This window comes from Barbus barbus (genome assembly GCF_936440315.1).
Source record: "Barbus barbus genome assembly, chromosome: 12".
Taxonomy (NCBI): domain Eukaryota; kingdom Metazoa; phylum Chordata; class Actinopteri; order Cypriniformes; family Cyprinidae; genus Barbus; species Barbus barbus.
The window spans coordinates 32,552,203-32,578,991 of record NC_136740.1 but is presented as its reverse complement, the minus strand read 5'-3'; the positions used below and the strand labels follow the sequence as shown (position 1 = coordinate 32,578,991).

The following is a 26,789-nucleotide window of genomic DNA, read 5'->3' as shown; positions in this document are numbered from 1 at the left end:
TAAGCGCACGAAGAAGAAGATCAAGTGAAATAGTCTTTAATTAATCCACAAGAGGGTAAATCCATGAACAGGCAGGCAGGCAGGAGACACACTTAGGGACATAGTAGACTGGACAAAGACACACTAAATAGACAGGAACTAAATACAGAGGCAAATTAAGATAATTGACAAGACACACTTGAACATCATGACATAATCAAACACAGGAAAACTAGGTCACAGAGCACATGAGGGAAGAAAACATAACAAGAAAGTCCAAAGGTGTGATAATAGTAATAATAAAATGATAGATGTGACACTACATTAAAAACTAAATCAACACAAACAGAGTTTGAGAAAATCACAGAAACACATTGTCACTCAGGATTCACACACACACACACACACACACACACTGATCTTACTGTCTATATGAGGATTTATTACACACATTTATTCTGACATGTTATTTCACTGACAGAAGTTCAGCTGCAGTATTAATGTCATGAAGAGAAAAGAAGAGACTCTATAACATCTCACTGTGACTGATTCATCATGCAGCTCAAAGCATTATGGGTAGAATCTCTCACCGATCTATTCTGATTCATCAACACAGTTTGTCAGTTTCACTGATGATCCTTTATGAATAGTAAACCCAGGATAGAGGGTCTGAGTGAATGTGGTCTGGACTGTGTGGATGAGGCTCATTGTGTCAGAGACGCTGTAGAAGGACAGAGTTCCTGCTCTGTGATCCACAAACACTCCTATTCTCCTGCTGATGGACTCTACAGGGAGATCAGTCCGTATGTTATTGTGTCTAAATGAGCAACTGTAGGGAGAGCAGAACAAACTCCAGGACTGATCATTATTTCCAAACCTACACTCATTACCCCGTCCCTTCCTGCTGATGTTCTTATATGACACTGATATATGCACGCCATTATCTCCACTCCACTCCAGCTCCCAGTAACAGCGTCCACACACACTCTCTCTACACAACACCTGAGAGCGATAATTAAATCTGTCTGGATGATCAGGATACGGCTGAACTGTGCGAGCAACAGTAATCAATCTGTTGCACTCAGACAGACGGAGGCGTTTATGCGCTGTTTTCAGATCCGGAGTGAGCTGATGGGAATCTGATGGAGATAAAACACATCAGAATCAGGAATTATGAATCTGATTGATCTTTTCATATAGCTGAACTCTTCATGTTCAGTGTATCATCAGTGTCTCAGTACAGATGAGCAGATATCCTGTGCTAATCATCATTTACATCAATTATAAAACTCTTCTTTCCTCATCTACAGGAAGAACATGAACACAGTGAGTTTTTTGGCTTGTTTTATTACTGACTTACATTGTAGGAAGTCGTTCCTGGTCCTGGGAACAATGTTGGTGAATGCGACTGTGGAAATCAACAGACATGAACAGTGTGATTCTCATTATCCTGCATCCATTAAAAAGACATTTCTAATATGATGTTCTCCACGATATGAGATGATGATGGACTGGTTTCTGAGAGCAGATGAATCTGCAGGACTTTACCTCTGTCTGAGATACTCTTGATCTCCTTTTTTAAGAAATCCTCCAGTTTGTCTCTCAGCTGACAGACAGATTCTCTCAGATCATCAGAAGAGACGAGAGAACTGAAGGAATCATCATTTCCGTCTGTAGATTCAGGAAGTTCTGAGAGAGACTGGAAACTCTACAGAAAACAGAAATCAAAACCCATCAGCTCCACACTTCACCCAATAACCTGCACCAGCATCAGATTTGTGCGGCTCCTGTTGACTTGAATGATCTTTGGTAACTCAGCTCAATCCAGCACTTTCACAGCATCAGCTTCATTCTTCTCATATTCATTATATCACATTAGAGCTACAGATTCTCGTATTTGCCACTTACACTATATGTGAAATTTCTAGGAAATAGTTTGAATGATAAAATATCTGCTAAGAATTTAAATGTCCATCCAACAACTCAAGCACATCAATGGAGTCTCATTTGCTCAGGAAAAGCAGCTCAAAGGATATGATTAGTTTGACCATTATTTATAACTTTTAGAGTGGTAAGAGACACTGAAACTTCACAAGAACCCTTAAGACACGCTCAGGTTTGGTTTGGTTTCTATACGCCGAAGCATTGCTAATATACAGCATCACTTCATGTTTGGGGTCTTCATGATCAAATTCAACAGTGTGAGGTTTGAGGATTTGAGGATCATCTGATCCAATTTTTATTGTTACTCAGAATCTGTACTATCGAGTTCACTGAGTTCATTGTGACGTGATGAATCGGAAGAAAAATGTGGTAAAAAGTTTAAATGTTAGTGAAATTTTGAACTGTTGGTGGCACTAGTGGTGTTTGACAACTAAATATATTTTCTAGAAGAAAAAGCTGAGATAAATGATTCCTGAGAAATTTCCAGAGCTGAAAGCCATTTGTAAGCGGCATCTCTTTTAAATGAAGATGATCAGATGAGAGTCTGACTGATGATTATATAATAAGACACTCATGAAATGTTTCTCTGTGAGTGTCGTGTCACAGCAGGATCTGCTCAGGTCCACTATGATCCTGTTCTTGTAGATCTGTGTTACCTGCAGGAACTGGATGTGATCCTGTGTGTGTGAAAGCTGCTCCAGCTCAGCGTCTCTCCTCCTCAGATCATTGATCTCCTGCTCCAGTCGCTCCAGTCGTCCTTCAGCTCCACTCACTGCTTGCTTTTCCTGATCTCTGATCAGCCGTATCAGCTCAGAGCGGCTTCTCTCAATGGATGACTGGATGAGCTCAGTAAAGATCCTCTCACTGTCCTCCACTGCTGTCTGTGCAGAGCGCTGTTAGGACACACAATGATTCAGGCTTCAGTGAGTCTGAACTGAGACTGAGACAAACTTCTCTTCTTCTCCAGACTCACCTTCTGAGACTCCACAGCCTTTCTCAGCTGCTGGAGATCTTTCTCTCTCTGCTGGATTCTCTGCTGGAACGTCTTCTGCGTCTCCTTCAGGTGATGCTGGAGGACAAACGGATGATAGTGAATGTCACAGAAAACTACTGCCACTAAATCATCAATGTATACAAGAAAAGTGGAACTGATAACTACTGGCTGTAGGTTCAAACTCCAGAAATGATGATTGTTACAATCATCGAACACAAATTATAATATAAAGGTATGATATTAAGACCTGTTTCACACTGCAAGGGTAAGTACCATGAAAGTGAAACTGACACAGACATAGAGCTTCATACCGACAGTGTTTCTGTGTAATTAAGCTGTGGTTCAACACGGAAAATAAACAGACTTTGGATCACTACACTGAGTATTAACTTGATCCCTAGTTTAAAAATACCTGTTTCTCTGTCCTCTGTCCTGCAGCTGATACAGTGTCGTGGTTTTTATGTTCATCCATCGTACACAGCACGCATATACATTTCTGATCAGTGCGACAGAAAACCTCAAGGAGCTTCTCATGTTTCTGGCAGATCATCTCCTGCAGTCGTCCAGTGGCATCAGTCAAACTGTGTCTCTTTCCTTTAAACCAACTCTCATGTTGTTCGAGATGATTCTGACAGTAAGAGTTCAGACACATCAGACAGGACTTGATGGCTTTATATTTTCTTCCAGTACAGACGTCACACTGCACATCTCCAGCTCCAGCATCACAGTCAGCAGGACGTTTCCTCTTCTTCAGTTTCTCCACCACTTCAGCCAGCATGGTGTTTCTAGCTAAAGCAGGTCTTGGACTGAAGGTCTGTCTGCACTGAGGGCAGCTGTAGACTCTCATCTGATCCTCCTGATCCCAGCAGCCTGTAATACAGCTCTTACAGTAACTGTGTCCACAGGGAATGGACACTGGATTCTTCAGGAGATCCTGACACACTGGACACATGAACGCATCCTGAAAAACTCTGGCTTCTGCCATTTTATGGCTTGAATACAGAGACAAACACACAACAGCTCAACTACACTTCAGTTTCTCTTTCCCTGAACTCACGTGTTTCCTGTTTCCTGGTTCTGTGTTTGAGGTACGCAGTGTTGGAGAGTAGCTAGTTACATCTAATAGAATTATGTAATTTAATTACAAAATAAATGTAATTGTAATCAGTTACAGTTACTGAGAAAACAATGCGTCATTAAATTAGATTAATAGATTATTTTCACATACACACCCAAATACAGATTTAATTCATGTCATAAATTTCATTGACTGCTCTAAATTTTAAACAGGTTAACTGGTAATCTGTTACCTATTGACTGATGAATTGGGAATCTCGCCAGAGAGACCAATCTACTTCGAGTGTAACTAAACGAGCCCATTAGGGCAGTCGTGGCCTAATGGATAGAGAGTTGGACTCGAGTTGGTAACTCGAAGGTTGTGGGTTCGAGTCTCAGGTCCGACAGGGATTGTAGGTGGGGGGAGTGAATAACCAACACCCTCAATACCACGACTGAGGTGAGACCCTTGAGCAAGGCACCGAACCCCCAACTGCTCCCCGGGCGCCGCAGCATTGGCTGCCCACTGCTCTGGGTGTATATTCACTACTGTGTGTACACTAGGATGGGTTAAATGCAGAGCACAAATTCCGAGTATGGGTCACCATACTTGGCCACACACCACTTCCCTTTCCCTTTCCCTTCAATGCATGTGATAATTGCATCCAGCTGCCCATTTATGCTCACAGCACACGCAGGGCTTAAAGCTATGCCGTGGAAGAATACACATATGTGACCCTGGACCACAAAACCAGTCTTAAGTGTCAATTTTTTAAAATTGAGATTCATACATCATCTGAAGCTGAATAAATAAGCTTTCCATTGATGTATGGTTTGTTAGGATCTGACAATATTCGGCTGAGATACAACTATTTGGAACATGATCTTTACTTAATATCCTAATGATTTTTGGCATAAAAAAATGACCCATACAATGTATTTTTTGGCTATTGCTACAAATATACCCCAGCGACTTAAGACTGGTTTTGTGGTCCAGGGTCACATCTGGGATCCCATCAGGATCACTGCATATGGGCACCCAGCCTACCTCCGGTTTTCAAGAATACATTGATTGTAGGCCTGGTGGAGGGTGATGGAGGAACTCGATAGGGTTTGCCCAACAAAGTAAAATACCAGAATTTGTGACCTAGCAAGCCGACACTAGACCGTGGCCTCTCTGTGTCTTTCCCTGTTTGAGGTGAGAACACAGGACGAAAGCTATATAATCTAGCAAATGTGTTGGCAGTCGCCCAGCCTACAGCTCTACAAATATCTGTCAGCTAGGCACCATGCGCCAGCACCCAGGAGGATGCAATACTCCAGGTGGAGTGAGCTCGCAACCTGAGTGGGTATGACTCGTTTTGTGTTTGATAAGCCAAAGTGACGGCATCCACTATCCAGTGGGCCATCCTCTGCTTGGAGATGGTTTTACTCTTCTGCCGACCTCTGTAACAGACAAAGAGCTGCTCTGAGGTCCTGAAGCTTTGTGTTTGGTCCACGTACAATCTTAAATCATGGATGAGACAGAGCAAAGCTAGGGCTAGGTCTGCCTCCTCTGAGGGCAGGGCTTGCAGGTTCACCACCTGACTCCCGAAGGGTGTGGTAGGAACCTGGGGCATGTAGCCAGGCTGAGGTCTCAGTTACATTGGAGTCAGCTGGCCCAAACTCTAGGCACAATTCGTTGACTGAAAATACCTGCAGGTCCCCTACCCTCATGATGGAAGCAAAAGTGTCCCCCCCCTTAGGAAACTGTTGACCGAGTAATGCTTCCCTACTGTCTTACCATCCGTGGGGTTGTGGTTTGCAGATATCGCAGAAACGTATGCTTAAAGGGTGGAGGGAGACAGCCTTCAATCCAACCCTGCTGTAGAAAGGAAAACACGGCTCTGATCGAGCACTTTCGGGGGTCCTCTTGGTGAGAAAAACACCACTCAATGAACAGGCTCCACTTCAGTGTGTAAGTGTGTGTCGTGTTGAGCAAACCCTGAATATGAATGGTATGAAGCAATGTCAGATGCTTTCGACATGCGACAGGAGCATAGACCACCTTGCCGGTTGATGTAAGCAATGGTCACAGTGTCTTCCGTATGGATCAGTACGTGCTTGCCACGTAGCTGTGCTTTCAAGCAGCCCAAAGCAAGATTTACTGCTAGCAACTCGAGGCACTTGATGTGCCAATGCAGTTGGGCGCCGGTCCAAACACCTGACACGTGTTTTGAGTTTGAGCTCCATCAAGTTGATTCTTTATCGTCTATTTTCTATCTTAAAATCAATTTTATACACTATAATTTTTGTTTCTGTAACGTGTGAATATATCCCCTATAGCATTCTAAAACAAAACCAATCAGAGCGCCTTATCACTAGTTTTATTTTGATTTCCTTTGAGTGCAAGTGAGGACACATTCGAGCTTCATTCGGTGCAGCTGTAGCTGGAGGCCGTGGAGAAGCAGGCCCAGCTGAGAGAGCGGAGAGCCGCGCTGGAAACATCCCGGGCTGACGCCCAAAGACGCTCACAAGTCCAGGGTAAGTATACAGCATGCTGCTAACACTCCAACCATCTCTACTCCGTGTGTTTCTCTGCACAGACCCTGCGCACCCAGGACGCGATCTTCCCAGATGTCCTTCACTCCGGCGCCGGTACGCCACAGACCCTGGGTGCACCAGCAGCAGAAGATGCGAGCCAGACCCCGGGCAACGACCTCTCCCCCTCCGCTGCCTCCGGTCTTCGAGATCTCCACCCGGAACCGCTTTGCTCCCCTCTTCGAGACGGAACGCGACGCTGTGATCGTCGGAGACTCCATCGTCCGGCACGTCCGTGCTACGTTAGCTGAAGGTAAAGTGCACACTCACTGTTTCCCCGGTGCTCGTGTTCTCAATGTTTGTGCACAGATACCTTTGATCCTGAAGGGCGACTAGAGCATCGGCGCTGTCGTGCTGCACGCGGGGGTTAACGACACCAAACTGCGGCAGACGGAGACACTGAAGAGGGACTTCAGGAGCCTGATCGAGACGGTACGCAGCACATCGCCCGCGATGACGATCATCGTGTCAGGACCGCTTCCCACGTATCGTCGAGGACACGAAAGGTTCAGTAGACTTTTTGCTTTAAACGAATGGTTATTGTCATTTTCTGGGAGCATCCTAGGCTTTTCTGTGCTGATGGCCTGCACCCCAGCAGAGTCGGAGCGGAACGCCTGCCGGACATCTCCAGGACGCTACGCTCCATCTGACTAGTAAGCCAATTCTCAAATAACTGCTATAATGGCTTTTGTTCTACCCACTTAAATGATAGAAGTACTCGCGTTGTCCAATCTATACAGACCGTGTCTGTTCCCCGAATTTTTGGTGTAAACACGCCTTAATAGTGTTACTTCACTGGATGGCCAATTTCACATGTATTTTGTGTATTTTCAAAATACTAAATACTGTATTTGTATTTAAATACATTTTCCCACACAGTATTTTGTATTTTTATTTTAAATACATTTTGATGTATTTGTGCCCATCTCTGCACACACACACACACACACACACACACACAATTTTAACATCTTGAAATGTCATGTCATTTACAGGTTTTAACCACTGATCTATATTAGAATACATTATTAACAAGCTGTAACTTAAAAATAAAAACAAATTCCACAGTCAATTATTAAATGTGTGACAATAAAAACAAAGACAAAAGACAAAACAACACAAAACACTGATAAGGGACAGAGCTCCATAAAGCGAATAATGAAAATGATTTATTAACTGTGATAATCTAAATTGAAAGGTAATTATGATAGTAATAATACAATGATAGATGTGACACTACATTAAAAAATAAATCAACACAAAAAGAGGTTAAGAAAAGTCCAGAAACACATGGTCATTCAGCAGGACACACACACATTAATCATACTGTCTATATGAGGATTTATTACACACATTTATAACTGTGACATGTTATTTCACTGACAGAAGTTCAGCTGCAGTATTAATGTCATGAAGAGACTCTATAACATCTCATTGTTACTGGTTAATCATGCAGCTCACAGCATTATGGGTAGAATCTCTCACCAATCTATTCTGATTCATCAACACAGTTTGTCAGTTTCACTGATGATCCAGCTCCAAACCCAAGCCCAGGATAGAGCGGCTGAGTGAATGTGGTCTGGACTGTGTGGATGAGGCTCATTGTGTCAGAGATGCTGTAGAAGGACAGAGTTCCTGCTCTGTGATCCACAAACACTCCTATTCTACTGCTGATGGACTTTACAGGGAGAGCAGACTGTGCCTTGTTGTGCCAAAATGAGTATCTAGAGGGAAAGCAGATCAAACTCCAGGACTGATCATTAGATCCAAACAAAGACTCAACACCTCCCTTCCTGCTGATGTTCTTATATGACACTGATATACGCACGCCATTATTTCCACTCCACTCCAGCTCCCAGTAACAGCGTCCACACACACTCTCTCTACACAACACCTGACGATACACATCAAATCTATCTGGATGATCAGGATACGGCTGATCTATATAAGTGTGAGTAATCTCTCTGTTGCTCTCAGACAGATGGAGGTGTTTATTGATTGTGTTCAGATCCAGAGTGAGCTGATGGGAATCTGATGGAGATAAAACACAAAAAAATATCTGAATCAGAATCAGGAATTATGAATCTGTTTGATCTTTTCATGTAGCTGAACTCGTCATGTTCAGTGTATCATCAGTGTCTCATCATCAGTTATATAACTCTTCTTTCCTCATCTACAGGAAGAACATGAACACAGTGAGTTTTTCTGCTTGTTTTCTTACTGACTTACATTGTAGGAAGTGGTTCCTGCTCCTGGGAACAATGTTGGTGAATGTGACTGTGGAAATCAACAGACATGAACAGTGTGATTCTCATGATCCTGAACCCATTACTAAGACATTTCTGATATGATGTTCTCCATGATATGAGATGATGGACTGGTTTCTGAGAGCAGATGAATCTCCAGGACTTTACCTCTGTCTGAGATCTTCTTGAGCTCCTCTTTGCAGAAATCCTCCAGTTTGTCACTCAGCTGATGAACAGATTCTCTCAGATCATCAAAAGAGACGAGAGAACTGAAGGGATTGTCATTTCCGTCTGTAGATTCAGGAAGTGCTGAGAGAGACTGGAAACTCTATAGAAAACAGAAATCAAAACCCATCAGCTCCACACTTCACCCAATAACCTGCTCCAGCATCAGATTTGTGCGGATCTTGTTGATCTATAGTAACTCACCTCAATCCAACACTTTCACAGCATCAGCTTCATCTCATATTAATTATATTACATATTCTAATATCCAGTTACACTATATGTGAACTTTCTAGGAATGTCCATCAAACAGCTCAAGCTCATCAATTGAGTCTCATTATAGGCTTGATTAAATTTGCTCAGGAAAAGCAGCTCAAAGGCTATGATTAGACTGACCATTATTTATAACTTTTAGAGTGGTAAGAGACACTGAAACTTCACAAGAACCCTTAAGACACGCTCAGGTTTGGTTTGGTTTCTATACGCCGAAGCATTGCTAATATACAGCATCACTTCATGTTTGGGGTCTTCATGATCAAATTCAACAGTGTGAGGTTTGAGGATTTGAGGATCATCTGATCCAATTTTTATTGTTACTCAGAATCTGTACTATCGAGTTCACTGAGTTCATTGTGACGTGATGAATCGGAAGAAAAATGTGGTAAAAAGTTTAAATGTTAGTGAAATTTTGAACTGTTGGTGGCACTAGTGGTGTTTGACAACTAAATATATTTTCTAGAAGAAAAAGCTGAGATAAATGATTCCTGAGAAATTTCCAGAGCTGAAAGCCATTTGTAAGCGGCATCTCTTTTAAATGAAGATGATAAGATGAGAGTCTGACTGATGATTATATAATAAGACACTCATGAAATGTTTCTCTGTGAGTGTCGTGTCACAGCAGGATCTGCTCAGGTCCACTATGATCCTGTTCTTGTAGATCTGTGTTACCTGCAGGAACTGGATGTGATCCTGTGTGTGTGAAAGCTGCTCCAGCTCAGCGTCTCTCCTCCTCAGATCATTGATCTCCTGCTCCAGTCGCTCCAGTCGTCCTTCAGCTCCACTCACTGCTTGCTTTTCCTGATCTCTGATCAGCCGTATCAGCTCAGAGCGGCTTCTCTCAATGGATGACTGGATGAGCTCAGTAAAGATCCTCTCACTGTCCTCCACTGCTGTCTGTGCAGAGCGCTGTTAGGACACACAATGATTCAGGCTTCAGTGAGTCTGAACTGAGACTGAGACAAACTTCTCTTCTTCTCCAGACTCACCTTCTGAGACTCCACAGCCTTTCTCAGCTGCTGGAGATCTTTCTCTCTCTGCTGGATTCTCTGCTGGAACGTCTTCTGCGTCTCCTTCAGGTGATGCTGGAGGACAAACGGATGATAGTGAATGTCACAGAAAACTACTGCCACTAAATCATCAATGTATACAAGAAAAGTGGAACTGATAACTACTGGCTGTAGGTTCAAACTCCAGAAATGATGATTGTTACAATCATCGAACACAAATTATAATATAAAGGTATGATATTAAGACCTGTTTCACACTGCAAGGGTAAGTACCATGAAAGTGAAACTGACACAGACATAGAGCTTCATACCGACAGTGTTTCTGTGTAATTAAGCTGTGGTTCAACACGGAAAATAAACAGACTTTGGATCACTACACTGAGTATTAACTTGATCCCTAGTTTAAAAATACCTGTTTCTCTGTCCTCTGTCCTGCAGCTGATACAGTGTCGTGGTTTTTATGTTCATCCATCGTACACAGCACGCATATACATTTCTGATCAGTGCGACAGAAAACCTCAAGGAGCTTCTCATGTTTCTGGCAGATCATCTCCTGCAGTCGTCCAGTGGCATCAGTCAAACTGTGTCTCTTTCCTTTAAACCAACTCTCATGTTGTTCGAGATGATTCTGACAGTAAGAGTTCAGACACATCAGACAGGACTTGATGGCTTTATATTTTCTTCCAGTACAGACGTCACACTGCACATCTCCAGCTCCAGCATCACAGTCAGCAGGACGTTTCCTCTTCTTCAGTTTCTCCACCACTTCAGCCAGCATGGTGTTTCTAGCTAAAGCAGGTCTTGGACTGAAGGTCTGTCTGCACTGAGGGCAGCTGTAGACTCTCATCTGATCCTCCTGATCCCAGCAGCCTGTAATACAGCTCTTACAGTAACTGTGTCCACAGGGAATGGACACTGGATTCTTCAGGAGATCCTGACACACTGGACACATGAACGCATCCTGAAAAACTCTGGCTTCTGCCATTTTATGGCTTGAATACAGAGACAAACACACAACAGCTCAACTACACTTCAGTTTCTCTTTCCCTGAACTCACGTGTTTCCTGTTTCCTGGTTCTGTGTTTGAGGTACGCAGTGTTGGAGAGTAGCTAGTTACATCTAATAGAATTATGTAATTTAATTACAAAATAAATGTAATTGTAATCAGTTACAGTTACTGAGAAAACAATGCGTCATTAAATTAGATTAATAGATTATTTTCACATACACACCCAAATACAGATTTAATTCATGTCATAAATTTCATTGACTGCTCTAAATTTTAAACAGGTTAACTGGTAATCTGTTACCTATTGACTGATGAATTGGGAATCTCGCCAGAGAGACCAATCTACTTCGAGTGTAACTAAACGAGCCCATTAGGGCAGTCGTGGCCTAATGGATAGAGAGTTGGACTCGAGTTGGTAACTCGAAGGTTGTGGGTTCGAGTCTCAGGTCCGACAGGGATTGTAGGTGGGGGGAGTGAATAACCAACACCCTCAATACCACGACTGAGGTGAGACCCTTGAGCAAGGCACCGAACCCCCAACTGCTCCCCGGGCGCCGCAGCATTGGCTGCCCACTGCTCTGGGTGTATATTCACTACTGTGTGTACACTAGGATGGGTTAAATGCAGAGCACAAATTCCGAGTATGGGTCACCATACTTGGCCACACACCACTTCCCTTTCCCTTTCCCTTCAATGCATGTGATAATTGCATCCAGCTGCCCATTTATGCTCACAGCACACGCAGGGCTTAAAGCTATGCCGTGGAAGAATACACATATGTGACCCTGGACCACAAAACCAGTCTTAAGTGTCAATTTTTTAAAATTGAGATTCATACATCATCTGAAGCTGAATAAATAAGCTTTCCATTGATGTATGGTTTGTTAGGATCTGACAATATTCGGCTGAGATACAACTATTTGGAACATGATCTTTACTTAATATCCTAATGATTTTTGGCATAAAAAAATGACCCATACAATGTATTTTTTGGCTATTGCTACAAATATACCCCAGCGACTTAAGACTGGTTTTGTGGTCCAGGGTCACATCTGGGATCCCATCAGGATCACTGCATATGGGCACCCAGCCTACCTCCGGTTTTCAAGAATACATTGATTGTAGGCCTGGTGGAGGGTGATGGAGGAACTCGATAGGGTTTGCCCAACAAAGTAAAATACCAGAATTTGTGACATAGCAAGCCGACACTAGACCGTGGCCTCTCTGTGTCTTTCCCTGTTTGAGGTGAGAACACAGGACGAAAGCTATATAATCTAGCAAATGTGTTGGCAGTCGCCCAGCCTACAGCTCTACAAATATCTGTCAGCTAGGCACCATGCGCCAGCACCCAGGAGGATGCAATACTCCAGGTGGAGTGAGCTCGCAACCTGAGTGGGTATGACTCGTTTTGTGTTTGATAAGCCAAAGTGACGGCATCCACTATCCAGTGGGCCATCCTCTGCTTGGAGATGGTTTTACTCTTCTGCCGACCTCTGTAACAGACAAAGAGCTGCTCTGAGGTCCTGAAGCTTTGTGTTTGGTCCACGTACAATCTTAAATCATGGATGAGACAGAGCAAAGCTAGGGCTAGGTCTGCCTCCTCTGAGGGCAGGGCTTGCAGGTTCACCACCTGACTCCCGAAGGGTGTGGTAGGAACCTGGGGCATGTAGCCAGGCTGAGGTCTCAGTTACATTGGAGTCAGCTGGCCCAAACTCTAGGCACAATTCGTTGACTGAAAATACCTGCAGGTCCCCTACCCTCATGATGGAAGCAAAAGTGTCCCCCCCCTTAGGAAACTGTTGACCGAGTAATGCTTCCCTACTGTCTTACCATCCGTGGGGTTGTGGTTTGCAGATATCGCAGAAACGTATGCTTAAAGGGTGGAGGGAGACAGCCTTCAATCCAACCCTGCTGTAGAAAGGAAAACACGGCTCTGATCGAGCACTTTCGGGGTCCTCTTGGTGAGAAAAACACCACTCAATGAACAGGCTCCACTTCAGTGTGTAAGTGTGTGTCGTGTTGAGCAAACCCTGAATATGAATGGTATGAAGCAATGTCAGATGCTTTCGACATGCGACAGGAGCATAGACCACCTTGCCGGTTGATGTAAGCAATGGTCACAGTGTCTTCCGTATGGATCAGTACGTGCTTGCCACGTAGCTGTGCTTTCAAGCAGCCCAAAGCAAGATTTACTGCTAGCAACTCGAGGCACTTGATGTGCCAATGCAGTTGGGCGCCGGTCCAAACACCTGACACGTGTTTTGAGTTTGAGCTCCATCAAGTTGATTCTTTATCGTCTATTTTCTATCTTAAAATCAATTTTATACACTATAATTTTTGTTTCTGTAACGTGTGAATATATCCCCTATAGCATTCTAAAACAAAACCAATCAGAGCGCCTTATCACTAGTTTTATTTTGATTTCCTTGTGCAAGTGAGGACACATTCGAGCTTCATTCGGTGCAGCTGTAGCTGGAGGCCGTGGAGAAGCAGGCCCAGCTGAGAGAGCGGAGAGCCGCGCTGGAAACATCCCGGGCTGACGCCCAAAGACGCTCACAAGTCCAGGGTAAGTATACAGCATGCTGCTAACACTCCAACCATCTCTACTCCGTGTGTTTCTCTGCACAGACCCTGCGCACCCAGGACGCGATCTTCCCAGATGTCCTTCACTCCGGCGCCGGTACGCCACAGACCCTGGGTGCACCAGCAGCAGAAGATGCGAGCCAGACCCCGGGCAACGACCTCTCCCCCTCCGCTGCCTCCGGTCTTCGAGATCTCCACCCGGAACCGCTTTGCTCCCCTCTTCGAGACGGAACGCGACGCTGTGATCGTCGGAGACTCCATCGTCCGGCACGTCCGTGCTACGTTAGCTGAAGGTAAAGTGCACACTCACTGTTTCCCCGGTGCTCGTGTTCTCAATGTTTGTGCACAGATACCTGTGATCCTGAAGGGCGACTAGAGCATCGGCGCTGTCGTGCTGCACGCGGGGGTTAACGACACCAAACTGCGGCAGACGGAGACACTGAAGAGGGACTTCAGGAGCCTGATCGAGACGGTACGCAGCACATCGCCCGCGATGACGATCATCGTGTCAGGACCGCTTCCCACGTATCGTCGAGGACACGAAAGGTTCAGTAGACTTTTTGCTTTAAACGAATGGTTATTGTCATTTTCTGGGAGCATCCTAGGCTTTTCTGTGCTGATGGCCTGCACCCCAGCAGAGTCGGAGCGGAACGCCTGCCGGACATCTCCAGGACGCTACGCTCCATCTGACTAGTAAGCCAATTCTCAAATAACTGCTATAATGGCTTTTGTTCTACCCACTTAAATGATAGAAGTACTCGCGTTGTCCAATCTATACAGACCGTGTCTGTTCCCCGAATTTTTGGTGTAAACACGCCTTAATAGTGTTACTTCACTGGATGGCCAATTTCACATGTATTTTGTGTATTTTCAAAATACTAAATACTGTATTTGTATTTAAATACATTTTCCCACACAGTATTTTGTATTTTTATTTTAAATACATTTTGATGTATTTGTGCCCATCTCTGCACACACACACACACACACACACACAATTTTAACATCTTGAAATGTCATGTCATTTACAGGTTTTAACCACTGATCTATATTAGAATACATTATTAACAAGCTGTAACTTAAAAATAAAAACAAATTCCACAGTCAATTATTAAATGTGTGACAATAAAAACAAAGACAAAAGACAAAACAACACAAAACACTGATAAGGGACAGAGCTCCATAAAGCGAATAATGAAAATGATTTATTAACTGTGATAATCTAAATTGAAAGGTAATTATGATAGTAATAATACAATGATAGATGTGACACTACATTAAAAAATAAATCAACACAAAAAGAGGTTAAGAAAAGTCCAGAAACACATGGTCATTCAGCAGGACACACACACATTAATCATACTGTCTATATGAGGATTTATTACACACATTTATAACTGTGACATGTTATTTCACTGACAGAAGTTCAGCTGCAGTATTAATGTCATGAAGAGACTCTATAACATCTCATTGTTACTGGTTAATCATGCAGCTCACAGCATTATGGGTAGAATCTCTCACCAATCTATTCTGATTCATCAACACAGTTTGTCAGTTTCACTGATGATCCAGCTCCAAACCCAAGCCCAGGATAGAGCGGCTGAGTGAATGTGGTCTGGACTGTGTGGATGAGGCTCATTGTGTCAGAGACGCTGTAGAAGGACAGAGTTCCTGCTCTGTGATCCACAAACACTCCTATTCTACTGCTGATGGACTTTACAGGGAGAGCAGACTGTGCCTTGTTGTGCCAAAATGAGTATCTAGAGGGAAAGCAGATCAAACTCCAGGACTGATCATTAGATCCAAACAAAGACTCAACACCTCCCTTCCTGCTGATGTTCTTATATGACACTGATATACGCACGCCATTATTTCCACTCCACTCCAGCTCCCAGTAACAGCGTCCACACACACTCTCTCTACACAACACCTGACGATACACATCAAATCTATCTGGATGATCAGGATACGACTGATCTATATAAGTGTGAGTAATCTCTCTGTTGCTCTCAGACAGATGGAGGTGTTTATTGATTGTGTTCAGATCCAGAGTGAGCTGATGGGAATCTGATGGAGATAAAACACAAAAAAATATCTGAATCAGAATCAGGAATTATGAATCTGTTTGATCTTTTCATGTAGCTGAACTCGTCATGTTCAGTGTATCATCAGTGTCTCATCATCAGTTATATAACTCTTCTTTCCTCATCTACAGGAAGAACATGAACACAGTGAGTTTTTCTGCTTGTTTTCTTACTGACTTACATTGTAGGAAGTGGTTCCTGCTCCTGGGAACAATGTTGGTGAATGTGACTGTGGAAATCAACAGACATGAACAGTGTGATTCTCATGATCCTGAACCCATTACTAAGACATTTCTGATATGATGTTCTCCATGATATGAGATGATGGACTGGTTTCTGAGAGCAGATGAATCTCCAGGACTTTACCTCTGTCTGAGATCTTCTTGAGCTCCTCTTTGCAGAAATCCTCCAGTTTGTCTCTCAGCTGATGAACAGATTCTCTCAGATCATCAAAAGAGACGAGAGAACTGAAGGGATTGTCATTTCCGTCTGTAGATTCAGGAAGTGCTGAGAGAGACTGGAAACTCTATAGAAAACAGAAATCAAAACCCATCAGCTCCACACTTCACCCAATAACCTGCACCAGCATCAGATTTGTGCGGATCTTGTTGATCTATAGTAACTCACCTCAATCCAACACTTTCACAGCATCAGCTTCATCTCATATTAATTATATTACATATTCTAATATCCAGTTACACTATATGTGAACTTTCTAGGAATGTCCATCAAACAGCTCAAGCTCATCAATTGAGTCTCATTATAGGCTTGATTAAATTTGCTCAGGAAAAGCAGCTCAAAGGCTATGATTAGACTGACCATTATTTATAACTTTAGAGCTGTTGGAGACATTGAAACTTCACAAGGTCCTTAAGACACAATCAATGATTTGGTTTTAATACACTGAAGTATTGCTAATATACTACTTTTGTTACGGGGCTGACGAGACGTGAGACATGCGGATCCATGTGCAAAGCTTTATTATAAAACATGGTCATACAGGCAGGGTCGAGAGACAGCAAACAGGTATGGCAGAGACAAGACAGAGCAATCCGTGGAGCAAGCGTGGGTCAACGATCGGCGTACAAAATCCAGACAGGGCAAGGCAGAGAGAATAATCCAAGAACTCGGGCAGGGTCAGACACGGAAAGGAAAACAAGGCAAGGCAAGACTATGAAAACTAGGAACGCTTTGTAAGGTAGCAGGCTAACAATACTCGGCGGTGTGCAAGAGCAAGTCCCAGGCTTAAGTAGTGAGTGGTGGTGATTGTGAAATGGTGATCAGGTGTGGGTGTGATAATTGAGAACAGCTGTGCGTGATTAGGGAGTGCAATGGATGGTGGGAAATGGAGTCCAATGTGCTTGTGAGTGAAAATAGTCACTGTGGTGAACGGGTGACCTCTAGTGGTGGTTAACCGGGAGAGCATGGCCAGGATTCGTAACAACTTTATGTTTGGGGTCTTCATTGTCAAATTTTATCAGGTTTTAGGATCACCTGATCCAATTTTGATGAAACTTACTCAGAATTAGTACTATCACTTTCACTGATTTCACTGAAACATAATGAATCAGAAGCAAATATTTGGTAAAATGTTTTGAACTGTTGGTGGCACTAGTGGTGTTTGACAGCTAAATGTATCTTCCAGAACAGCGGTTCTCGATCACCACCCCCCTCTCCCCCCCGCGCTGCATATTTTGTGTGTATCTCTTATCGCTTCAAATTCGAAGCGAGTGTATATGTTCCATTTATAGGACTGGAATTGAGAACCACTGTTCTACAAGAAAGAGCTGAGAGAAATGATTCCTAAGAGATTTCCAGAGCTGAAAGCCATTTGTAAGTGGTGTCTCTTTCAAATGGAGATGATTAAATGAGAGTCTGACTGATAATTATATAATTATCCACAGTACATACTCTCCCCACTGCTCTTCTCCCTCTACACCAACAACTGCACATCAAAAGAGCCCTGCGTCAAGCTCCTGAAGTTCGCAGACGACACCACACTGATCGGCCTCATCCAGGACGGTGACGAGTCTGCTTACAGACAGGAGGTTAAGGAGCTGGCTGTCTGGTACAGTCTTAACAACCTGGAGCTCAACACGCTCAAAACTGTGGAGATGACTGTGGACTTCAGGAGAAACCCGCCTACTCTCCCCCCACTCACCATCATGAACAGCACTGTGACTGCAGTGGAGTCATTCAGATTCCTGGGCACCACTATCTCTCAGGACCTGAAGTGGGATATTCACATAGACTCCATTGTCAGGAAGGCCCAGCAGAGGTTGTAATTCCTTCGCCAGCTGAGGAAGTTCAACCTGCCACAGGACTTACTGAAACAGTTCTACTCTGCCATCATTGAATCCATCCTCTGCACCTCAATAACTGTCTGGTTCAGCTCAGCTACCAAATCAGACCTCAGAAGACTACGGAGGGTAGTCCGGACTGCTGAGCGAATCATTGGTACAACCCTCCCCACTCTCCAAGAACTGTACTTATCCAGAGTGAGCAAAGGGGCTGGTAAAATCACTCTGGACCCCTCACATCCAGCACACTCCCTCTTTGAACTGTTACCATCTGGTCGACGCTACAGAGCTCTGAGCACCAGAACGACCAGACACAGGAACAGTTTCTTCCCTCAGGCAATCCATCTCATGAACACCCAACAATAAACGTGGAACACACAACTATAATACACTATCCATTCACCACACTCACTTATTTTATTTTTATTTTCTCATTTCTAATTTGCACATACTTGACCTGTACATACATGGCTGTCTATATTATACACGTATATTGTTTTTTTGCTCATTCTGATTCTGATTCTGATAAAAGACACTCATGAAATGTTTCTCTGTGAGTGTCGTGTCACAGCAGGATCTGCTCAAGTCCACTATGATGCTGTTCTTCTAGATCTGTGTTACCTGCAGGAACTGGATGTGATCCTGTGTGTGTGAAAGCTGCTCCAGCTCAGCGTCTCTCCTCCTCAGATCATTGATCTCCTGCTCCAGTCGCTCCAGTCGTCCTTCAGCTCGACTCACTGCTTGCTTTTCCTGATCTCTGATCAGCCGTATCAGCTCAGAGCGGCTTCTCTCAATGGAGCAGATGAGCTCAGTAAAGATCCTCTCACTGTCCTCCACTGCTGTCTGTGCAGAGCGCTGTTAGGACACACAGTGATTCAGGCTTCAATGAGTCTGAACTGAGACTGAGACAAACTTCTCATCTTCTCCAGACTCACCTTATGAGACTCCACAGCCTCTCTCAGCTGCTGAAGATCTTTCTCTCTCTGCTGGATTCTCTGCTGGAACGTCTTCTTCAGCTGATTCTGCAGGACAAACAGATGATAGTGAATGTCACAGAAAACTACTGCCACTAAATCATCATGTGAACAGATGAATGTAGTAAAAGTGGAGCTGATAACTAATGGCTGTGGGTTCAAACTCCAGAAGCGATGATCAGTTACAATCACTGAAAAAATGAATTATGGTGAAATATTAAGACCTTTCACACTGCAAGCATAAGTATCATGAAAGTGAAACTGACAGACGTAGAGCTTCACGCTGACAGTGTAAGCTGCAGCTCTACACAGAAAATAAACAGACTTTGGATCACTACACTGAGTATTATCTTGATCTCTAGTTTTTAATACCTGTTTCTCTGTCCTCTGTGCTGCAGCTGATACAGTGTCATGGTTTTTATGTTCATCCATCGTACACAGCACACATATACATTTCTGATCAGTGCGACAGAAAACCTCAAGGAGCTTCTCATGTTTCTGGCAGATCATCTCCTGCAGTCGTCCAGTGGCATCAGTCAAACTGTGTCTCTTTCCTTTAAACCAACTCTCATGTTGTTCGAGGTGATTCTGACAGTAAGAGTTCAGACACATCAGACAGGACTTGGCGGCTTTATATTTTCTTCCAGTACAGACGTCACACTGCACATCTCCAGCTCCAGCATCACAGTCAGCAGGACGTTTCCTCTTCTTCAGTTTCTCCACCACTTCAGCCAGCACGGTGTTTCTAGCTAAAGCAGGTCTTGGACTGAAGGTCTGTCTGCACTGAGGGCAGCTGTAGACTCTCATCTGATCCTCCTGATCCCAGCAGCCTGTAATACAGCTCTTACAGTAACTGTGTCCACAGGGAATGGACACTGGATCCTTCAGGAGATCCTGACACACTGGACACAAGAACTCATCCTCAAAAATTCTGGCTTCTGCCATTTTCCTGCTGATTACAGAGACGCACAACAGCTCAACTACACTTCAGTTTCTCTTTCCCTGAACTCACGTGTTTCCTGTTTCCTGGTTCTGATGTGTGTAAAACTGTTGTGTCTGAGTCTGTAAAGCAGGTTCCTCTTCCGCATACATATATATATGCATATATATATGCATATGCAGACATTGATTATTTAGTGGTTTCCACTTTTTCCTTGTATCTTTTAAAATAAAAGGAAAAAGTAGAAAATTAACCATATTTAATAAAAAATAAACTCAAAGATGAAGGAACACCCATTTACAATAGGAAATATAGTATTATTATCTGATCTGTAGTAACGTCCTGGTACCTCTGTGTAAGGAGTGTGTTCTTGTGTCCAGCTGCTCTCCGACTGGCTGGTGACGCCGACCACTATGAATCCAGCAGCACAAATTATATGTCTCCATCTAGGAGATCGGCCTATTGAGGACTATGTGAAGGAATTTATTGGACTGGCTCATTTACCATCTTTTGACCAGGTATGCCTGATGATATTTTTTTATGGTGGGCTGTCTGAACCACTCAGCTCACTCATGCCTTTGCTTGATCCTCCCTGGACTCTGGAGTTTTACACTGACCTGGGACTCCAACTGAGCGGCTCTTTTTTTTTTAAATTGCTGGCTAATTCTAAACGTAAATTCAGTAAGATTGTTATCCACGTCGGCGGTAATGATGTTTGACTTTGCTAGTTGAAGATCACTAAAAATAATGTTAAAGAGGTGTGTGAACTTGCAAGTACGATGTCAGGCACTGTAATATACTCTGGTCTGCTCCCCGCTTACCGTGGCAATGAGATTCATAGCAGATTGTTGTCACTCAATGGCTGGATGTCTAAGTGGTGCCCGCAGAATAACAGGTTTTATAGACAATTGGACGAGTTTTTGGGGCAGACCTGACCTGTTGAAAAGAGATGGTCTTCATCCCTCCTGGGGTGGTGCCGCTGTTTTCTCTAGAAATATGGCACATAGTCTTAGAGTTCGTACTTGACTAACTGGGGCCCAGGTCAGGAAGCAGACAGACTGGCTAAACTGACCGTCTGCTAGCCGCCTCACGTCACAGAAGTCAGTTAATTCTCAGCACATAGAGACTCCTTCACCTAGATATCACACTATAGAGACTGTCTGTTCCCTGAATTAGAAAATACAAAAAACGTCCAAACCAATTTATAAGTAACAACTTAATTGATGTTCAACAAATGAAAAATGTATTTAACACAGAGAAACAAATGATAAAGCTTGGCTTGTTGAATATCAGGTCCCTTTCTACGAAAGCACCTTTTGTAAATGATATGATCACTGACCATAACCTAGATGTGCTCTGCAAAGCCTGTATTAAGATCTGTTAAAAGATGGACTAACGAAACAAAGCGGGATCTACAAGCCTGTTTCTCTCTCACTGATTGGACTGTTTTTGAAGCTGCGGCAAATGATCTGGACGAGCTCACAGAGACTGTAACATCTTATATCAGTTTCTGTGAGGACATGTGGATTTCTACCAGGACTCATCTATTCTACAACAATGACAAACCATGGTTCACTGCCAAACTCAGACAGCTCCGTCAGGCCAAAGAAGATGCTCACAGAAAGGGGGATAAAGTCTTGTATAAACAGGCCACATACACACTGGAAAAGGAGATCAGAGTGGCAAAGAGGAATTATTCTGACAAGCTCAGGAACAAATTCTCTTCCAGTGATCCTGCTTCAGTGTGGAAAGGAATGAAGGACATCACCAGCTACAAGACACCATCCCACAGCACTCTGGAGAATCAACACCTGGCAGACGACTTAAATGAGTTCTTTTGTCGTTTTGAACGATCACCCCACACCCGCCCAAAACACCTCTCCACACAACCATTCACACCTCCAGCAACCCCTCTCTCCCCCACACCTACAATTCAAATCAGCGAAGAAGATGTGTGCCAGGTCTTCAGCAAGAACAAAAGGAGGAAAGCACCTGGTCCAGACGGTGTGTCACCAGCCTGCCTAAAAATCTGTGCTGATCAGCTGGCCCCCATCTTCACACAGATCTTCAACAGATCACTGGAGCTGTGTGAAGTCCCCTCATGCTTCAAACGCTCCACCATCATCCCCGTCCCAAAGAAACCCAAAATTACTGGACTTAATGACTACAGACCTGTGGCCCTAACGTCTGTAGCCATGAAATCATTCGAAAGACTGGTTTTGGCTCATCTGAAGGACATCACTGGACCCTTACTGGACCCCCTGCAGTTTGCCTACAGAGCAAACAGGTCTGTGGATGATGCAGTCAACATAGGACTGGACTTCATCCTGCAGCATCTGGACAGGCCAGGGACTTATGTGAGGATCCTGTTTGTGGACTTCAGCTCCGCTTTTAACACCATTATCACAGAAACCCTTCAAAATAAACTAACTCAGCTCTCCGTCCCCACCTCCGTCTGCCAGTGGATCAACAGCTTCCTGACAGACAGACAGCAGTTAGTAAAGCTTGGTAAATTCACATCCAGCACTCGAACCATCAGCACTGGAGCTCCTCAGGGCTGCGTTCTCTCCCCACTGCTCTTCTCCCTCTACACCAACGACTGCACATCTAAAGACCCCTCTGTCAAGCTCCTGAAGTTTGCAGACGACACCACACTGATTGGCCTCATCCAGGACGGTGACGAGTCTGCGTACAGACAGGAGGTTAAGGAGCTGGCTGTCTGGTGCAGTCTCAACAACCTGGAGCTTAACACGCTCAAAACTGTGGAGATGATTGTGGACTTCAGGAGAAACCCCCCTGCTCTCCCCCCACTCACCATCATGAACAGCACTGTGACTGCAGTGGAGTCATTCAGATTCCTGGGCACCACCATCTCTCAGGACCTGAAGTGGGATATTCACATTGACTCCATTGTCAGGAAGGCCCAGCAGAGGTTGTACTTTCTTCGTCAGCTGAGGAAGTTCAACCTGCCACAGGACTTACTGAAACAGTTCTACTCTGCCATCATTGAATCCATCCTCTGCACCTCAATAACTGTCTGGTTCAGCTCAGCTACCAAATCTGACCTCAGAAGACTACGGAGGGTAGTCCGGACTGCTGAGCGAATCATTGGTACAACCCTCCCCACTCTCCAAGAACTGTACTTATCCAGAGTGAGCAAAAGGGCTGGTAAAATCACTCTGGACCCCTCACATCCAGCACACTCCCTCTTTGAACTGTTACCGTCTGGTGGACGCTACAGAGCTCTGAGCACCAGAACGACCAGACACAGGAACAGTTTCTTCCCTCAGGCAATCCATCTCATGAACACTCAATAATAAACGTGGAACACACAAGTAATACATTATCTATTCACCACACTCACTTATTTTATTTTTATTTTTATCATTTCTAATTTGCACATACTTGACCTGTACATACATAGTTGCCTATATTATATATATTGTGTTTTTTTTTAGTTTTTTTTTTTACTGTCTTTCTGTTGCACTGTGGAGCTTCTGTCACTACAACAAATTCCTTGTATGTGTAAACATAATTCCATCCATACTCCACAGGTCCGGCAGCTCACGTCTCCGGTGGTGCGGGAATCCTTCAATGCTCCCTTCCTGGACCCACGAGGACACCAGCGTGCATGCACGGGGAAGAGACCGGTCTCTCGAGGAGAGGCGCGCTCGGCATTTAAACAGCGGCGGTGATGAGGCTCTATTCACATCAGGTGCGCCTCATCACACGCCGCCAGCCCTGGCTGTTCAGCGCCCCTCCTCTCTCACACACCCTGGTGAAGGGCGGCAAATACGGGACGGGGTGGTGATGATAATAAAGGGGGGAGGCAGCCGACTCGTCACATACCCCCCCCCCACCCAAGCGACATCCCCGTCCTAGGCTCGCCGCCCACGCAGGAGTGCTACCTTCCTCAACCAGGCTCCAGCGGTCGGAGTGGGCGGGGCAGGAATTCCTCTCCGGGCAACTCTCCCTCTTGCACCGCACCGGAACCGGGACAGAGAAAGCGGGTATTAGTCGACAGCTTCAACCAACTACGGGGTGATGACACGAAAAGAACGTCACTTATCCCATTGGTGGCTGGGAGGCTGTCCCCGTCCTTCCTCCGTCCCCGTACGGGCTCCATGGCTTCCTGCGAGCGAGAGGGGATGACGTCATCAGGTGTTGCCCAACTACACTGTCTAGCTCCACCTGCCCTCATTCTCCACCACTGTGGCAGGAGGAGCAAAATGACAGACACAGTGGGGGTGGCGTCAGGCCTCGGAGAGGTTTTTGTTAAACAAATCAAAATAAAGTGTCCAAAGGGGGTAAAAAGGGTCCAAAATAAAACTCTGGCTTGCTCAGTTTTGCCCACTTAATTTCTAGCGATTATCGTCAATTTGATTTCACAGATACTATTTAAACTAAACTGTGCTAGACAATGACATCTCTGAATTCAATAATGAAATGCCTTAACTGAAAATTGAGTGTTTAATCATATTATTATACATTACTCTATCCTCCAATCTGATACTGTTAAGTGCTTTGACACAATCTGTATTGTTAAAAGCGCTATATAAATAAAGCTGACTTGACTTGACTAGAAATCTACAGTATATATAGTCTCAATATTCTGAAGGACAACAAGACAACACACATTTAAAAAAATGCTTTTAAATCTGATTAACCTAAAAATAGATTAATTATCAAAATCACTGTTAGCTGCAGCACTATTATAAATATTCAATTAACAATCAATTATCAACATGTTGAATAAGGCCCTCAAGCTTGTTCGCTTCGTCAACAAGCGAACAAGCGGGAACCCAGTGTGCCTGTAGCTTTCTCTATCTCTGTTTTATCAGGCGATAGAAAGTCTAAGGCCTTCTCAAGCTTTATGGCTGACCCATCTAATCTGCGGCCTATTATGCATCAAACTAAGTTTGCTGAGACACAAAGTAATGCCATCAAGTTAGCATTTTTAAACAGTACTTGTCTTTTGAATATCTAGGTATTGTGCTGAAAGGTGCTCCTGTTTATCATTATTTACAGGCCTCCAAAATATTCTCCAGCCTTTGTTGAAGAGTTCACAGAACTGTTATCAATGATTTTCTCAGAGTTTGACTGTTTTGCTATTGCAGGGGATTTTAATATTCACATAGATAATGCAGAAATCAAAACTACAAAATAAATTATAACTGTTTTAAACACTTTTGACCTGAGTCAGCATGTGCACGGACCCACACACAATCGTGGACACACTCTAGATTTACTCATCAGTAGAGGTTTAAACATTTCTTCCATTGTTATTAAGGATGTAGCACTATCTGATCACTTCTGTAGTTTCTTTGATATAGTGATCTCTGTCACCACTGAATCTAGATCTGTCTCTGTCAGAAAGAGATGCATTAACGAAAACACTAGTGTGCTATTTATGGAGACTATATCTTTAACACCAAGCATTTCTGCAGACTCTGTTGATCTTCTCCTGGAGTCATTTAACTCAAAAGTTAAGAAGGTTATTGAGGATATTGCTCCTGAAAAAGTCAGTAATAAGACTGGCAGACAGAAATCACCTTGGAGAAAATCAACAGCAGTTCAGAGCATGAAAAGGCAATGCAGAAAATCTGAGCGGATGTGGCGGAAGACGAAACTTGAAATTCACTATAGCATCTATAAAGACAGCCTTCATGCTTTCAATGTGGAACTAGCCACAGCAAGACACACCTTCTTCTCAAACCTTATAAACAGTAACTTAAATAACAATTGCACTCTTTTTGCTACTGCTGAGAGACTGACAAACCCCCCAAGTCAGATTCCCAGTGAAATGCTTTTGACAGCAAATGCAATGAGTTTGAAAACTGCAGTTGTTAAGCCCCTTCTGAAAAAACACAATCTTGATAACACCATATTGAGCAATGATAGACCAATATCAAATCTTCCTTTCATAGGTAAGATCATTGAAAAGCTAGTTTTTAATCAGCTGAACAACTACTTAAACTCAAATGGATACCTGGACAATTTTCAATCTGGTTTCCGAGTGCATCACAGCACAGAGACAGCTCTCATTAAGATAATAAATGATATTCGCTTCAGTTCTGATTCTGGCAAAATATCAGTGCTGGTACTACTAGATCTTAGTGCTGTGTTTGACACTGTCGATCATAACATACTTCTAGAGAGACTGGAAAACTGGGTCGGGCTTTCTGGGATGGCACTCAAATGGTTCAGTCATACTTAGAAGGGAGAGGTTATTATGTGAGTATAGGAGAGCATAAGTCTAAGTGGACGTCCATGACATGCGGAGTCCCACAAGGCCGAAATCTGTCAGTTACAGTAAAAATACAGTACAGATCACAGCATGCCCACCTTAATTGAATAAAAACCCAAAATGTAGTTTTTTGTTATTATATTGAACTGAAAGCCAGCTTTGCACAGTATGCATTGCACACATTCATGTAAATCATCCATGCTAACACATACATTTTCTATTTGAATTTATTAGTTTTTTGCATTTGAAAGTAGATATTTCACTCTCTATAGATATATTTTTCAAAGACAGAGTTTGGAAGTTTCTCGCTCAAGTTCACAGAGACCTAAAGCGCAACGTTTC

At 43.7% G+C, this 26,789-nt stretch overlaps 3 protein-coding genes across 4 annotated transcripts; all 3 read right to left on the bottom strand.

Annotated features, from left to right (window-relative positions):
• Positions 1-21: 21 nt before the first annotated feature.
• LOC306877498 (E3 ubiquitin/ISG15 ligase TRIM25-like) lies at positions 22-3,972 on the bottom strand. 2 transcript variants are annotated; one of them, XM_079429280.1, is made up of 6 exons: positions 3,330-3,972; positions 2,897-2,992; positions 2,580-2,816; positions 1,528-1,687; positions 1,340-1,387; positions 22-1,118 (listed from the first exon to the last, which is right to left on the bottom strand). In XM_079429280.1, exons 1-6 carry the CDS (start codon positions 3,900-3,902, stop codon positions 574-576), a joined length of 1,659 nt encoding a protein of 552 aa, XP_079285406.1. In that variant the 5' UTR covers positions 3,903-3,972; the 3' UTR covers positions 22-573. The 2 variants fall into 2 exon arrangements, with proteins under 2 accessions (XP_079285406.1, XP_079285407.1); XM_079429281.1 differs by lacking the exon at positions 1,340-1,387.
• A 3,451-nt stretch (positions 3,973-7,423) lies between these two features.
• On the bottom strand, positions 7,424-11,376 carry LOC306877499 (tripartite motif-containing protein 16-like). Its single transcript, XM_079429282.1, has 6 exons — positions 10,723-11,376; positions 10,290-10,385; positions 9,973-10,209; positions 8,968-9,127; positions 8,783-8,830; positions 7,424-8,584 (listed from the first exon to the last, which is right to left on the bottom strand). Exons 1-6 carry the CDS (start codon positions 11,293-11,295, stop codon positions 8,043-8,045), a joined length of 1,656 nt encoding a protein of 551 aa, XP_079285408.1. The 5' UTR covers positions 11,296-11,376; the 3' UTR covers positions 7,424-8,042.
• Positions 11,377-14,840: 3,464 nt separating this feature from the next.
• LOC306877500 (E3 ubiquitin/ISG15 ligase TRIM25-like) lies at positions 14,841-20,294 on the bottom strand. The gene is made up of 6 exons (XM_079429283.1): positions 19,633-20,294; positions 19,222-19,308; positions 18,908-19,141; positions 16,353-16,512; positions 16,168-16,215; positions 14,841-15,969 (listed from the first exon to the last, which is right to left on the bottom strand). Exons 1-6 carry the CDS (start codon positions 20,203-20,205, stop codon positions 15,428-15,430), a joined length of 1,644 nt encoding a protein of 547 aa, XP_079285409.1. The 5' UTR covers positions 20,206-20,294; the 3' UTR covers positions 14,841-15,427.
• Positions 20,295-26,789: the final 6,495 nt, after the last annotated feature.

Bases quoted from the DNA above. Each gene is read 5' to 3' on its own strand.
- LOC306877498 (XM_079429280.1), bottom strand. From the start codon at position 3,902: ATGGCAGAAGCCAGAGTTTTTCAGGATGCGTTCATGTGTCCAGTGTGT. The intron at 2,817-2,896 runs GTGAGTCTGGAG...GTGTCCTAACAG, and splicing joins AGGCTGTGGAGTCTCAGAAG to CGCTCTGCACAGACAGCAGT. The intron at 1,688-2,579 runs GTAACACAGATC...TGTTTTCTGTAG, and splicing joins ATCACATCCAGTTCCTGCAG to AGTTTCCAGTCTCTCTCAGA.
- LOC306877499 (XM_079429282.1), bottom strand. From the start codon at position 11,295: ATGGCAGAAGCCAGAGTTTTTCAGGATGCGTTCATGTGTCCAGTGTGT. The intron at 9,128-9,972 runs GTAACACAGATC...TGTTTTCTATAG, and splicing joins ATCACATCCAGTTCCTGCAG to AGTTTCCAGTCTCTCTCAGC. The intron at 8,585-8,782 runs GTAAGTCAGTAA...TATCTCCATCAG, and splicing joins CAGGAACCACTTCCTACAAT to ATTCCCATCAGCTCACTCTG.
- LOC306877500 (XM_079429283.1), bottom strand. From the start codon at position 20,205: ATGGCAGAAGCCAGAATTTTTGAGGATGAGTTCTTGTGTCCAGTGTGT. The intron at 19,142-19,221 runs GTGAGTCTGGAG...GTGTCCTAACAG, and splicing joins AGGCTGTGGAGTCTCATAAG to CGCTCTGCACAGACAGCAGT. The intron at 15,970-16,167 runs GTAAGTCAGTAA...TATCTCCATCAG, and splicing joins CAGGAACCACTTCCTACAAT to ATTCCCATCAGCTCACTCTG.